We start from the raw sequence: 13,177 nt of genomic DNA on the forward strand, positions 1-13,177 counted from the left end.
TGGCGGGCAACCGCATTCATGTACATGATACCATTGTCCATCTGTAGAAAGCGTTTCCCAGCTTTAGGTCCTTCAAGTAAGCGTATAGGTTGAGCCCCTTTTGGAGTAAGATGTTCGTAAGCCTGCGTTCAATCAGTGAAAGATGGAGTTCGAATTGAAAAGCTTACCGATTAGGGGCCAGTCGCCATCTCGTTCATTTGCTGTGGTAAGGGTAAGCGCATCGATGCCCATGATTGGATCAATCAGATTAGGAGCAGGTGCATGAGATTCAATACCAATTGTGGTTGTATCACTTTGTGTCGATTGAATAGGAGTAGATGTTAAAAGAGTTGGCAGAACGGTTATGAATAGGTGAAACGGTATGAATAGGACTAGGTGGATCGTTTTGAAGAGAGGAAACGGTATGAACAGGCGAAACGGTATGAATTGGAATAGATGGAACGGCTTGAATAGGTGAAACAGTTTGAATGGGTGAAACGGTTTGAACAGAAGAAACGGTTTGAATAGGCGAAACGGTGGTATGAATAGGTGGAACGGGGACACTTTGAGGAACGTTGATAGAAATATTAGTGAAAGGGGGTGCAAGGTAAGCAGGATGGGGCCAGTGGTGATAGGTTACACCTGGAGGTTGGTGATAGGGAACACCGGGAGGTGGGTACCAGTAACTGGCTGGTTGGTTAAAGTGGTTATGAGGAGGGTGAGCGTGAGCAATATATGGAAAAGGTGGGTAATGTTGATCATGAATCGGAGGAGGTGGATTCTGATCTGAAACGTTTGACGACTGTATAACTTCGCCCAATGTATGTGGGGTAGATTGGGTGGGCATAACTAGGCTTTTCGATCTGCCAAAGTTGTACTGTTTGGGTGGGGATTAATCTTGTATGAGACACAATTCGTACAAGGGTGGGGATTAATTTGGTAGTTGTATGGGGGGTTGATGTATTATGCGGAGGGTTAAGGGGTTGTGAGGATTGGGATTGAATGGTGAAAACGAGTAAGGTTAAAGGTAGTGTGTGAGCGGGAAAGGTGATTAAGCAGGCAAGGGGAAGGGAGGGAAAAGGGTGAAGTTAACCTTGGAAGGAGATGTGTTATATGTAGAAGTGAGATGGTACGTACTTTACTCTCACCCTCCATCTCCATTTGGCCCTGTGTGTACTGATTATGCTGTTCGGTCCGGGCGCCAGTGGTTTAGCAGCCCCTGAGACAAACATTTATTTGTTTTAATTTGATTGATTGCCCCTTTTGAGTCAAGGAATGACATAAAAGGGCTGTGGGATGTGACAACGCCCACGTAAATAGCCCGTGTGGAGCCCTCTAAGGTCCGAGCTCAGCCAAAATGTGAGATTTTTGTCGGGTACTATTGGGTATTACCCCAAACAGGGCGGGCGCCGGATATCTCTTAAGCGGGCTAGATTTAGTAGGATCCCAGTATTATTCCCGTGATTTTTAGAAATAAAGAAATCTCAACACTATTGTAGTGTTATTCCAATCTGAGCACAACAAAACACAACTTTAATTACTAGCAAAAGCAACAATCAGTTTGATTGTTATTCCAATGAAGACTTATAGTCTTATCACACGTAAAGAAATCTCTCCTTTGATGTAAAGGGGCAATTTAGTGAACTTAGTACTGCTAAAGTAATTTAATGATGATTAAAAACACTCTAACAAAAGTATAAGATGAGTAAAAAGGGGAACAAAAGCCCGTAAAATCCTTAACAATAGTATATATCCCTCTAACAACCTTCAAAAATGGTCAACAACCTCCAAAAACCCTCAAAAACCGTCAAAATCAACAGAAAATTCTCCAATGTAACCATATGATGTCATTATTATTATTGTTTGTAATGATTCAAGGCGTGAATTTAATCAATTGATGTTAATAAATGATGAACAGATCTTCTTATGATGAATACAGGTGATTTTTTCCTAATATTCATAGCTGAAATCCATTTTTGGAATTACAAATTTTTTGTAAAGTTGTTCAATTTTTGATTACTATAGCTCATTTGATAGCCCTCGTGATGCTGATCATTTATCACCCCCATATCATCTGTTTCTGATGTGTGATGAATAAGTTATTGAGTTGTAAAGATTAAGAAAATAAAGTTTTGTCATGTAAATGTCACATGTAACCTCCAAATTCGAAATTCACTCCAGTTTCTTTGTTGCCTTATAACTTTTTCACTACTCCTCCGTTACTAATTATTTAAAGGTTGCACATTATGAAACCAATGATTCTGCGTCGAATGAACTATTACACACCCAATTCTGACAAGTCTTTCCATATGTAATTAACTAAAAACCTCCATTTTTGACAAATTTTGACTATTTTCACGTCTAATAATGATTTTTCTTCTATCAAAAGATCATTCCACAGCACTCCAATCAATCGCACAGCACTAAAATCAATCTGAAAAACTCTTGGCGCAATCGATCCATCAATGACATCACTACACAGGAATTAATACCATAGTACCCTTTTTCAAAATTTCCCTTTTCTTGAATAATTTCACATCCCTTATCAATCCTCGTGATTAAAGTTGCTGATGACTAATATTGCCCTTCCATTTCACAATAAAACCTTCCTGAACCAATAACTCTTATAATAATAACCTAAAAACCACTTTCCAGCCTTTCATACCCATATTTTCGAATTTTCCTTCAACTTTCTTAATATTCTTCTTCTTCTTTCATTCTTTTCATAACAGTTTCCATTCCTTAAGATCCAAACTGAATGTTCTTCTTCCTCAAATCCCTTCTTACTAATTCCTTTAATTTGATTCTCACTCTTATACTATTTTTATTGATCTTTTCGAATTTTTCTCCACTCTGAGATGGTCTTATCAATTGCTTATGTAATATATGATTTGAAAGATAATGAAATGAGGATTATGAATCAACTATGATACCCTTGATGACTAATAACTTCAATAATAAATTTGCCTTTGACCGAAAATACAAATTTTCACACAATTTTTAAATTTTTTGCTTAAGTAGAGATCTTGCTCACCACACCGCTAATAAAGCAAAGGCTTTAGGACAATCTAATAGTTTACTGGCGTTATTCCAGTACACTTTAATTTTCTCCTTTCGTAGTTTGGATTGAACGATTTTCTGTGCCCGTTTGTACCTGTTGCAATAAAGTAGAAAGTGTTCAGTAGTTTCTTTTACATGACAGTTTGGGCATAAAGGTGAATCTGTGAGTGTTCTTTTAAAGAGATGGGCATTTAGTGGGCTGTGTTTTGCCCTCATGCAATTGCCGCAGCTCTTCCTTTCTCCATACTTAATAGTTTTTCTGAAATTTCTTGAGGTTTAGTTTTGAAAGGATTTTTTCCTGGTCTCATGATCACCTTCTTGATGTTATATTCTTCCTTTGTCCGTTTCTTGATGCTACCTAGGCTCAATGGTAATTCAATTGAGTTCGTTCCACTTGTAGCTGCATTCTTGGCCAGCTCGTCAGCCTTTTCGTTGAGTTCAATGCCTGTGTGGCCAGGTGTCCAGTATAGTCAAATCTTGGTGTTAGCGGGTAATCGTTTTAAGCTGCTTCGTATCTTGATAACAAAGTGTTGTCCTGATGCTTGTCTTGGAGCATTATGGACTAGTCGAAGTACTCCTTGATTATTGCTAAAGATTGCTAGGTCATTATAACACGGTCGATGGCGTCTGAAGATTTCATTTGCCAGTTCCGTGGCTTGTAAGAACCCCAGTAATTCTGCTTCGTGGTTTGAGTAGTTGTCTATTGAGTTGATGGTCACTGTTTTACTAGTCGATCCGGTCACTGCTGCGGCTCCTCCCCCTTCGGCACTGACTGAACCATCCGTGAAAATGATCAGCGAGTTCTTCTCCTCTTCCTCTTTGACTTGTTTTGGGATCAGATCTTTTGCTTCATCTTTCGTCTTGTCAAAATTGTTAAGTACACCAATGTTAGGTGTCCATGGAACAAGAGAGTGTGCAAAGATTGTTTCAATTCTCTCCTCTGCGAGTTTGCGGAAAGTTGGGTAGTCTAGTACTTCTTGAATTGGGCCTTTATGTTTTGATGGCCTGAGCTTGAGCTCGTGTCTGATGAAAACTTGTGTTGGGTGGTTATTGGGTGCTGCTAGTCTCTTCAGGAGGAAGTTGTGGTGTCTTTTCGTCGCTATCATCGAGAACGGTGTGATATAGGCATTGTGATTGAGCATCTCTGTCGAAGTGCCTTTGAAGGCTCCTAAGATGATTCTGAGGCTTGCATTCTGTAGTTGAGATAGGATCCTATTTGTCTTGCCGAAGGTTCTCTCGTTTAGCCATACTATACTGCCATATAATACTCGTGGGAGTAAGATAGCGAGTGTCAGACGTTTGATCTCACCCGGCGAGAGGCCTGAATAGCACTTGTTTAATCTTTGGAGTTGATGTAAGGTGAAGTCTCCTGCTTTCTTGATGTGTTTGAGGTGCTGGTTAAACAATAGCTTTGTGTTGAACCAGACTCCTAGCCATCTCACCAATTGCTGAGGTTCTAGCGTTGTGTCTCCAAATTGGAAGCTGAGGGGTTCTTTGAGTCGTTTGTTCGTGAAATGAATCAATTGCGCTTTCTTCCTGTCGAAGATTGCTCCGTGGGTGTTGGCCCAAGTTAGCGATTCTGTAGCTTGTTGTTGAAGGTTGACCATGTTGGTTTCCAGAGATTTCGACGCCACTACATGGACCACGTCATCGATGAATCCAATCGAGAGTTTTTGTGAGGCTGGGTCTAGACCGTCTACCACTGCGGAAGCGCAGCCGGCCCGCAGACGGTCTGCGTTGCCGGTCTCAAGACCGGCAAAACCCTCCGGTGGTGTAAATGTGAAGGTGTTTTTGGCCAAATGCCCCGGCCGATCTCACGCTCGAAATTTGACATCAGCCCTACACCACAGAGGTGTCTTGGCCGCCTACAGGCGGCCATGGCAGGCCAGCGGCAGACCGCCAGCCTTTGCATAGGGGCAGGCCGTCTGCCAATAGCCCTCACGCGAGACGCCTGCCAGGCGCCTACTGACTTCGCCTGCAGGCCGGCTGGATTTTGCCTGCAGGCCGGCTGTGATCTGCCTTCCAACGGTCAGCAGGCACCATCGCCCGACGCATTCTTTTCAGCTCTTGTATCGGGCATTTCCCGGGATTCGGACATTGGTTACGGGTAGCTCGGGCTCAGCTCAGCTCAGCCTCAGCTCAGCAGCTCGCGGTACATAAAAATCATCAAAACCGATGAATTTCATGGTCACAATCTATTACAATTTGGAGGGAGGAACTCCGAACTGTGACAAACACTTTCAATAATAAAAAATTCAAGGAGAAAAAAAACTAGCAGAAGCAGAACATTTGTTTTGTACTTTTCTTGATTCAATAAACATGAATATTAATAAAGGAAAGAGGTATGTTAATTCTAATTTGCTGCTGGATTGTGGATCGAGCTAGTATTAGATCCAGACGGAGTCGGATTCGCTCCGCCCCCAGCGATGCGTGCCATGATGGCTTCGTCTGATGGCAAGTCCAAAGTGACTTTTGGCTCTCGTTCTTGCAGGTGCTTGAACCAAACTTTGCCATCGAAGTACTCGCGGTCCTCCTCATAGACAATTTGATAAAAGCTACCACAGAACGATGTCAGTCAATGAAAATCATATGTAACTATATGATTGCTCACGCAGTCGTATAGTCTTCATTCCCCTTCAATCGCAGCTCGGAAAGCTTCCAATCCACTACAGCCCAAATGGATTCAGATCCTCTACCCCCTTTGAGCACCAACCGCGCCGCTTCTCGACGCTGAGCAGAAAGAGAAATGGTATGAGCAAGTAGTTTTCCAAAAGGGATCATTTCCTTTGACTCACAAGATAGGCAATTCGTGCCCGTGTTGGCCGGTCGGTCGCTGCCCAAACGACTTCCACGCCAACCTTCTCACCGGCAACTCCACACCTCACAGCCACCTTGAGTTTAACTATACACAATTAATCAAATGTTGTATATGTTGTGAATTGTAATAACTTACGCGTTGGACCATGCCTTTGATATTCGGAACCGCCACGTCAACCCGCTCTTTGGTTTTAGAATCGTGAATGCCTACCAAGAGCTGTCTTGGTGGTGAGTTTCACTGCTCCCAAATAAATACGAGAGATGAGCAAGTGGAAGACTACCTACAACGTTGTGCAATTTTTCTCTAGCATGTTTGCCAGCCTTTTTTAGGGCGCTGGCATAGGTCTGTGCGTCAGGGGCTTCTTCCACTCCGCAGATCTGGCGAGGAAGGTGCTCGGCCGCGAATACCGCGCCTTCTTTCGCAACGGTTTTCTAAAGTATACCAAACATTAGAGCGAGTCAGATCCTTATAAGATACCAGTGTAAAGTAAAGGTACCTTACCTTGATAGTATTGAATAACGAGTCTGGAAGATACCCTTCCGACACGCTTTCGAGCGCGGTATACGACTGGATTATCGGTGAGAAAAGGAGTTTGAGGGCCAAGGGGTTGATCAACCCCTTGGCAAGTGCAATGTATATCGATGTCAATTCTCTGTTTGAACATTTGATATGTACATAAGACAGAAGCCTTACCAGAAGTTTGGAGCTGGGGCGCCACTTTAGGGCGCTGTTAGGTTTGGCCAAGGCGGATGCTGGTGCTTGTCCTAATTCGGTTTCAGGTGATGGACCTCGAGGTGGTGCTTGTTGCGAAGCAAGTGCAGCAACAGCCCTTGTGATCGTCGCAAATTGATCAGTTAACGTGTCAATCTTACCATTGACACGTGCTAACTCCATGAGGAGTTTGGAATTCGCGGTGACCTGACCCAAATGCCGGTTGGTCTCACCATATACCTGACCAAGTCGAAATTAAAAAGATATACAAAAAAAATTGATTAAACGACAACTTGAATGAAAGAAACGAAAAGAGAAGAAATCAACAAGTCTGAACAGACTTACCTCCGCTTGGTCCTTCGCGTAAGCAAGAAAAGGGCCTTCCAAACCACACCTCATCGCCATTGCGTGAAAGGTTTGCATGGTTGGGGCGGGGAGGGGACTTGAAAACATAGCTGGCCCGTCGCTGACTTCATCTGCTAGTCGATTAGGGTTTGGTAAGTCGAGATCTCGGAAATTTCGCAAATCTTGTTGATATGCGAGACCGCCGGATGGCGGTTCAGCACCAGCTTGTGTGCTGAAGCGTTGACCTGAGGGGGATCGAGACCGGTCATCGCGTTCTCTTCGAGGTGGATACTCCAAGCGGCCTTCGACATGAGGGTTGGGAGTCCTCTTGTGATTCATATTGCGAGAGGACTCCCCACCCTCATGTCGACCTCGATGGGAGTCCAACGAGCCTGGTTAACGAAGTGATAGTGAGGTAAGGTGGGATGATTCACCTGTAAGATATCATAACCGTTTACTCTCACTGTTTGAATGGTTCCTGAGCGAGCCATGGTTATTGAAACCTTGAATTGATCCACCTTGGGATGGCATCTCGAGCCCTTCGCCAAGGTCGAGACTACCTCGGCCACGGAATTGACCACCTAACAAAAGATGTCTGTCAGTACATACAAAAAGAGTAACGCCCACTCAACTTACTGAAATTGTACGGTGTTTCTGTGTTCATGGTGAACTCGAAAGCTCTCGATAAGTTCTGGGAGGAAGTTGGTGGCGAATTTTTGGGTCAGAATGATGAAAGCCCAACCTCACAGGTTTGGGCTTGCACCTTCCCAAAATAGGAGGCCAGGGGGAGCCGTGGGCCACATTTGACAGATCTGTGTGGCCCACAGGTTGACAGCTGATCGATCTGTTGGTCAAGAAAACTTCTCGAATACTTCGCAAAGATTTCGTTTGTTTGAATTTTGTTCGATATTGAATATATCGAATAAAACTTCACCTCCCGCCTTTAAACGATGTCCCCATCGCGAACTCGCAGCCAAACTTCAAAAAAGAGAAAGGTCTCGGACCAATCTTTCCTTGGGTTTGCCCATGATATGTGAGTGCTTTTTTCAAAATTGATCAATGGCTAAAGCAACCTCGACCAGGACTGACCTTGTGCTGCTTTTTAGAGTTTTGGAATTGCCAGCGGAGCGAAACCCCACTCCGATTAAGCAGTAGTCTGCCCAGCCAATGGATGACTCCAGCTTAGGCGCTCATTCGGCCTCACTGAATGTCGAAACTCCGTGTTTGGATACTCTGGAACCAGTCGATGATTTAAGTAAGTCAGTCCTTTCTATTTCCTCGCTTGTTCGAAGGCTCATGGGAAGTTCTTCTTACGTAGAGTTCACAATTGATGGGGGAACCGTCTATTTTTCGACTCTTCGACGTGTCATGGCCGCCACGTCTTTGGAAGAGTATATTTGATTCGCCCATTTGCAAGAATGTGAAACGAAAGAGGTCCTTCGAATACTTCGCCATCACGGAATCAACCACTTCGATTTGTTTTTATTTGTTGACTACGTAAATAGGGAACTGTTGCATAAATGGGGAATCTCTCACGGAAGCAGCGCTCGACTGATGGTTCACGCTGTCATGTATTATCAATTCCACGTTCACCACGGGGTTTGAATTCCTATGTTTTGTTCTTTTTTTTTGGCCTTGTTTTTGGGCTTGATATGTAACACGAGCCTTTCGCATCTTGCATGACAATGATGTTATCTCGTTTGAAATAATCAGATCTTGCCATTTAAAGTGTTCTGATGTCTTTAGCTGTTATAGCTTCAAACATGAATGGAACTTGGATTGTTGCATTCGCGCGAGGCTTTGTTTGCGCATAATATATAAAGACTCGTAGAAATTGCCTCAAGTCTACAAGACATCCATCTCATTCCCCCCTAAATATCCAAGTCATTCACATTATCACCAAACCAAAATGAAAATGGTACGGCCTAAAATTCAACCTCCTTATATTTCCTCTCATCTCATTGCCCAAATAGAGTTCATGCGCGACCTTGGTGTCAATCTCGACGCCGTGGACAACATCCTTCGTTATGTGGATCACCGCAGAATGGAAGCACACGCCAGCATTTCCCCTCGTATTAAGCGAAATGGCTCCAATTATGAGGAGTGGCTCTACGCGGTCAATGAATGTTATTGGTGGTTCACCGGTAGAGGTTTTTACTTGTATGAACCTCCCTCGGCAATTACGACCTTACGCGATTGGGTTGCAGATGAAGTGCTCATGGCCATCATTCGGGCAACTGTTCATCCAAACCTCCTACCGGCAGTTTGTATGGCGACAACAGCTCATGAGGCTGTCATGTGGGTTAATTGGTACCACGAGCGTGAAGGTGAGTTTTGAATTGTGTGCTCCTTGTGAACAATACTGATTATAATGATTCAGTGCAAAAAATTCGAGTTGGTTTCCCCTGAACATATGTCCGGCAATGTCATCTTGTTTAGTTGACAGTGTAGCATGGTGAGTATTTCATCACGATACTTACCAATATGAAAATATAGATTGACATATGTTTGAATCTTTGGCCAGGACCTGCCAAAAAGAAAGAATACAAGCAGAAGGGTTTTTTTTATCATGCTTATAATGGGATAGATGACTTGTTTTTCATCAAGGTGTTATATATATGTGTAATACCAAGTGGAACATTGGGCTGTCTATGGAATCCAAAAGGGGCTGCATCAATCACCAAAAATGTTATCCCATTGAACCATCTCCTTCTTCAAATGTTCTCTGAACCCTGGTGATTACCTTTTTTTGCTGGAGATGGTTCAGCCTTCCAAACTTTGAGACCCTTGGTGATGGCCTGGTTCCAATTCTCAGGTGAAACTGGATTGAGTTGATAATCTGAAAGGCCGCGGTGCACATGGCCATTGTAATGTGATCCCGCATTGAGGATGAATGAGTTTGAATCAACATGTTCGACCCCCCACAGGCCAATGGTTGATTCCCTCTGCTCAATTTTCTTGCGGTGGTTCTTGGCCAATTGACAACCAGCATCATGGCAGTTATGTTGAACGTTCAGCAAGCACACAATGTCCTGGGAGCCATAATATGGTTAGTCAATAAGAACACCCAGTTGCACTATGAGGAGCTGAACCTTACCTTGACATTGATGATCACAATTTCATCAGTTACTTTAAGTTCCCGCATCCCATAAAAAGGGTTGATTGGACCCTTCTGACATTTTTTGATAATAAGATGGGTGTGGGAATCAGATACCCCCTGGAGTTTCCAGATTGATTGCACTTGGCCAACCTCGCGGGAGTTCACCTGCCATACACAAACATCAGCACTCTGCCTTACTTTAATATGTATCAAAAAAATACATATTGGACAAACCACCAGAAAGTCATTTTTTTTAGCCTTGTGTCGCCCAATTAACTTGATACTTTGGTACTCTTTCAACTTTCCTCGGTCGACACTGAGTGGGATGCAAGATGGTGCAACTGATTGTTTCTCGCACAAGGCTTATGAGAGCAAGAAGGTGAGTTAGATGAAGCCTTCCAGATATTTGAAAGAAGTTTACTTACGGCCAATCTAATAGGTGGAGACACACCCCAAAGACGAGTCCAGACCCATTGCCTGAAACAACTCAGGTACTGAAGATAATAACGCTTGCAGTTTTGGGCCACTATGGACACGCGAGTTGAGATCACGGTCAAAAAATGAAGAACCAGATACAAAAACCCGCATCATCAACTGGGTGTAGGAAGTGTTTGCTATGTCTTGTCCTGGACTTTGATGGTTTGAATGAATGGATTTGTGGCGAGTGATACCGTTGAAAGATTCGAGTTTTTCAGTTGCAAATAAACAAGCCGGTCCAAACCTACGAATTGAATCTTGTAGGTGAACGAGCATGTGAAACTTGGGCTTGTTGACCCAGCGAGCGTTGAGGGCTACCAAGTTTTTGAGAAATCTGGTTATGGCGATGTCCAGTTCAGCTAGATAGGCTTCCATGTTCGGTATTTCAGTCTGAAAAATATATGATCCTAGAAGACATAGAGATGTCCACATTTCGCGTTTTTCGTCACTAAGGTGTTCAAAGAGGACAAAGGGGACGGTCTGTAACACAGTTCAAAACTCCTTCCCCACTAGGCTCTGATAGTAAGTAATCATTGTGTTTGGTTGAATGGGCGGGATATTCAAACCACTAGTATTGAAAGCCCTCCAACGACCAGAAAGATTGTTGTAGTTCTTTGAGCCGGCCTTGATATTTCCTAGTTCTTTCATTGTGTCGCGGAAGAGATACTTTGTGGTACCCAAAAGTGCCACATGGAGGACCTCGACTGGAGTATCTTTGTGACCGTCAAATCCTACAAAAAAATTTCTATGGCTCAGCTTCTTCCAACTGAAAGCAAAGTATAATGAGAGAGACTCACCTTTGAGTCTCAACATGGGATTGAAGATATGTTCTCCATGTTGAGCATTGATGTCTTGACAGAGTTTCTCCACTTCAGAAGGAGGGAGAGACTCATGGGCTACTTGAACATTTTTCTGGAAAAATTTGTTCATAGGATCTCGAACTCCAAAGTCACGGCTCATCTTTTCAACTCGAGTTTTAGTGTTGCGCTGTTGAGATGTGTTCCAAATTTCCTTGGTCCATCGTCTAGTCTGGTCCCAATCTCGGCCCGGTAATAGGCACTGCAAAGTTCATTCAGTTTTTCTATCTGGAAGAAAGAAGATTGGCCTCATACCTTCTCTCCATCTTCATCCAGGCCAAGAAAGTCTCTGACAAAATTTTCTGATTGTTTGTCAGCCTGCTTTGCTACATGTAGATCACACATCCGACATGGTGTGAGGGTGTTGGCCGGGTTGAGTGTATTTGAAATCTCTGCGTGCATTGGAGAGTCCCCCAGGTGAAAAAGAGACACCGCCATTACCAAGACTTCTTCACCCAGATGTTGGTCATAACAAAAGAAGCCATTTGTTCCATAATCACTAGAGGAAGCAAGTGCATGTTAATTACCCAAGTAGACCCATTTCAACAACAAGAACACCTCACTTTAGATCATCAACAACCTGATCAAATAGCTCCAGGGCTGTCGCACAATTTGAAGTGGCCAGGAAATGGATGTTGAACTCCTGGTTTGATAGATCAGATGGTAAGCCCGCCAGGGTAAAGTAGATACTCATGTGTTTGTTCCACTTTTTGGATACATTTCCTGAAGTGTCGTCAGAATAAAGAGCGAGAGGAACATGGCGGATCATTTTGCCTTGTGCCTTGGCTCGCCACGGGTCTTCAATTGGATTGGATGGTACTGTTGAATGTTCAGATTCTTTCAGGACAATGATTCACATTAGCTCTTGAGTACATTTAGTTCACAAATTGATATGATTGGTGACACATCGACTTACGATACATATGATTCCCACAAACGGTTTTCAGAAGAACTCCATTCTCCACCTCAATATGTCCAAATGATCGCCAGAAGTCTTTGCAAGGAATTGTGAATAGCATGTCAGAGTCAAAAGCGGAATCTTGAGGAATGATCACTTTGAGATGAGACCGGCGAAGAGGATCGTGTTTGACTATTGCTGGTAGACACTTGGCCATAAGACGACCATCCTGTTGGAAGAAGAAAATAGGTACTACAAGCTGCTGAGTCCTCAGTTGAACTGGCTCGTAGATGTAGTAGTGGACATTGTCGGATGATATCATTTGAACACGTAGATCAGGAGGGTAATCTTCACGCCACTTTTCACATTGCGATAGCCGGTTGATTGGCCCATCGATGGTGAGCTCGGGCACATATACCAAATAGGGGCTGACCAAGGGGTTTGCCAACTCCTGTGAGCGCAAATACTTTAGCTATGTCTCCAATAGTCAGAGTGAGTAAAGCTGGCTCACGTTACTTATGATGAATTTGACATCCAAACCAAACAGTGGATTCCCACATGGACTAATCCTTTCCCGTATATCAAGACCCATTTTTTTCTTCAATCTTTTGACAAGTGCCCTCAGAGTGCCCCAATCTGGCAGAGTGACTCCCAGAATGCGCAGGAGGGACCGTATTCACTGGTATTGGACACGCGAGAGGAGGTTCTGGTTTGAACCAATCATGAGCAAAGCTACCACATGCTGTCACAATTGAAAACAATCAATGAGTGTCTAGAGATGCAGTATACTTGAGCTACTTACCTCTTTCTTTTTGAAGGGGTACCATTTGGCTGACTCCTCAATTCTAATGCCTGAGAGCTCGTGGTCCAACAATTCCTCGTAGACAGCTTCATCTTCAGCATTGTCAAGTCCTGTGGTCAGTGCATCAAAG

The 13,177-nt window shown here is 43.5% G+C and overlaps 2 protein-coding genes across 2 annotated transcripts; both read right to left on the minus strand.

Annotated features, from left to right (window-relative positions):
- Nucleotides 1–289: 289 nt before the first annotated feature.
- MELLADRAFT_112607 (uncharacterized protein) lies at nucleotides 290–826 on the minus strand (the record flags this gene model as incomplete). The annotated part of the gene is made up of 1 exon (XM_007417130.1): nucleotides 290–826. One exon carries the CDS (start codon nucleotides 824–826, stop codon nucleotides 290–292), a length of 537 nt encoding a protein of 178 aa, XP_007417192.1.
- Nucleotides 827–5,392: 4,566 nt separating this feature from the next.
- Nucleotides 5,393–7,716, minus strand: MELLADRAFT_94247 (uncharacterized protein; the record flags this gene model as incomplete). The annotated part of the gene is made up of 12 exons (XM_007417101.1): nucleotides 5,393–5,594; nucleotides 5,651–5,769; nucleotides 5,835–5,930; nucleotides 5,993–6,073; nucleotides 6,142–6,288; nucleotides 6,359–6,475; nucleotides 6,551–6,657; nucleotides 6,730–6,808; nucleotides 6,914–7,305; nucleotides 7,378–7,494; nucleotides 7,550–7,593; nucleotides 7,661–7,716. The coding sequence occupies 12 exons, from the start codon at nucleotides 7,714–7,716 to the stop codon at nucleotides 5,393–5,395; spliced, it is 1,557 nt and encodes a 518-aa protein (XP_007417163.1).
- Nucleotides 7,717–13,177: the final 5,461 nt, after the last annotated feature.

The sequence above is a fragment of the Melampsora larici-populina genome, assembly GCF_000204055.1.
Source record: "Melampsora larici-populina 98AG31 unplaced genomic scaffold MELLAscaffold_68, whole genome shotgun sequence".
NCBI classification, from domain to species: Eukaryota; Fungi; Basidiomycota; class Pucciniomycetes; order Pucciniales; family Melampsoraceae; genus Melampsora; species Melampsora laricis-populina.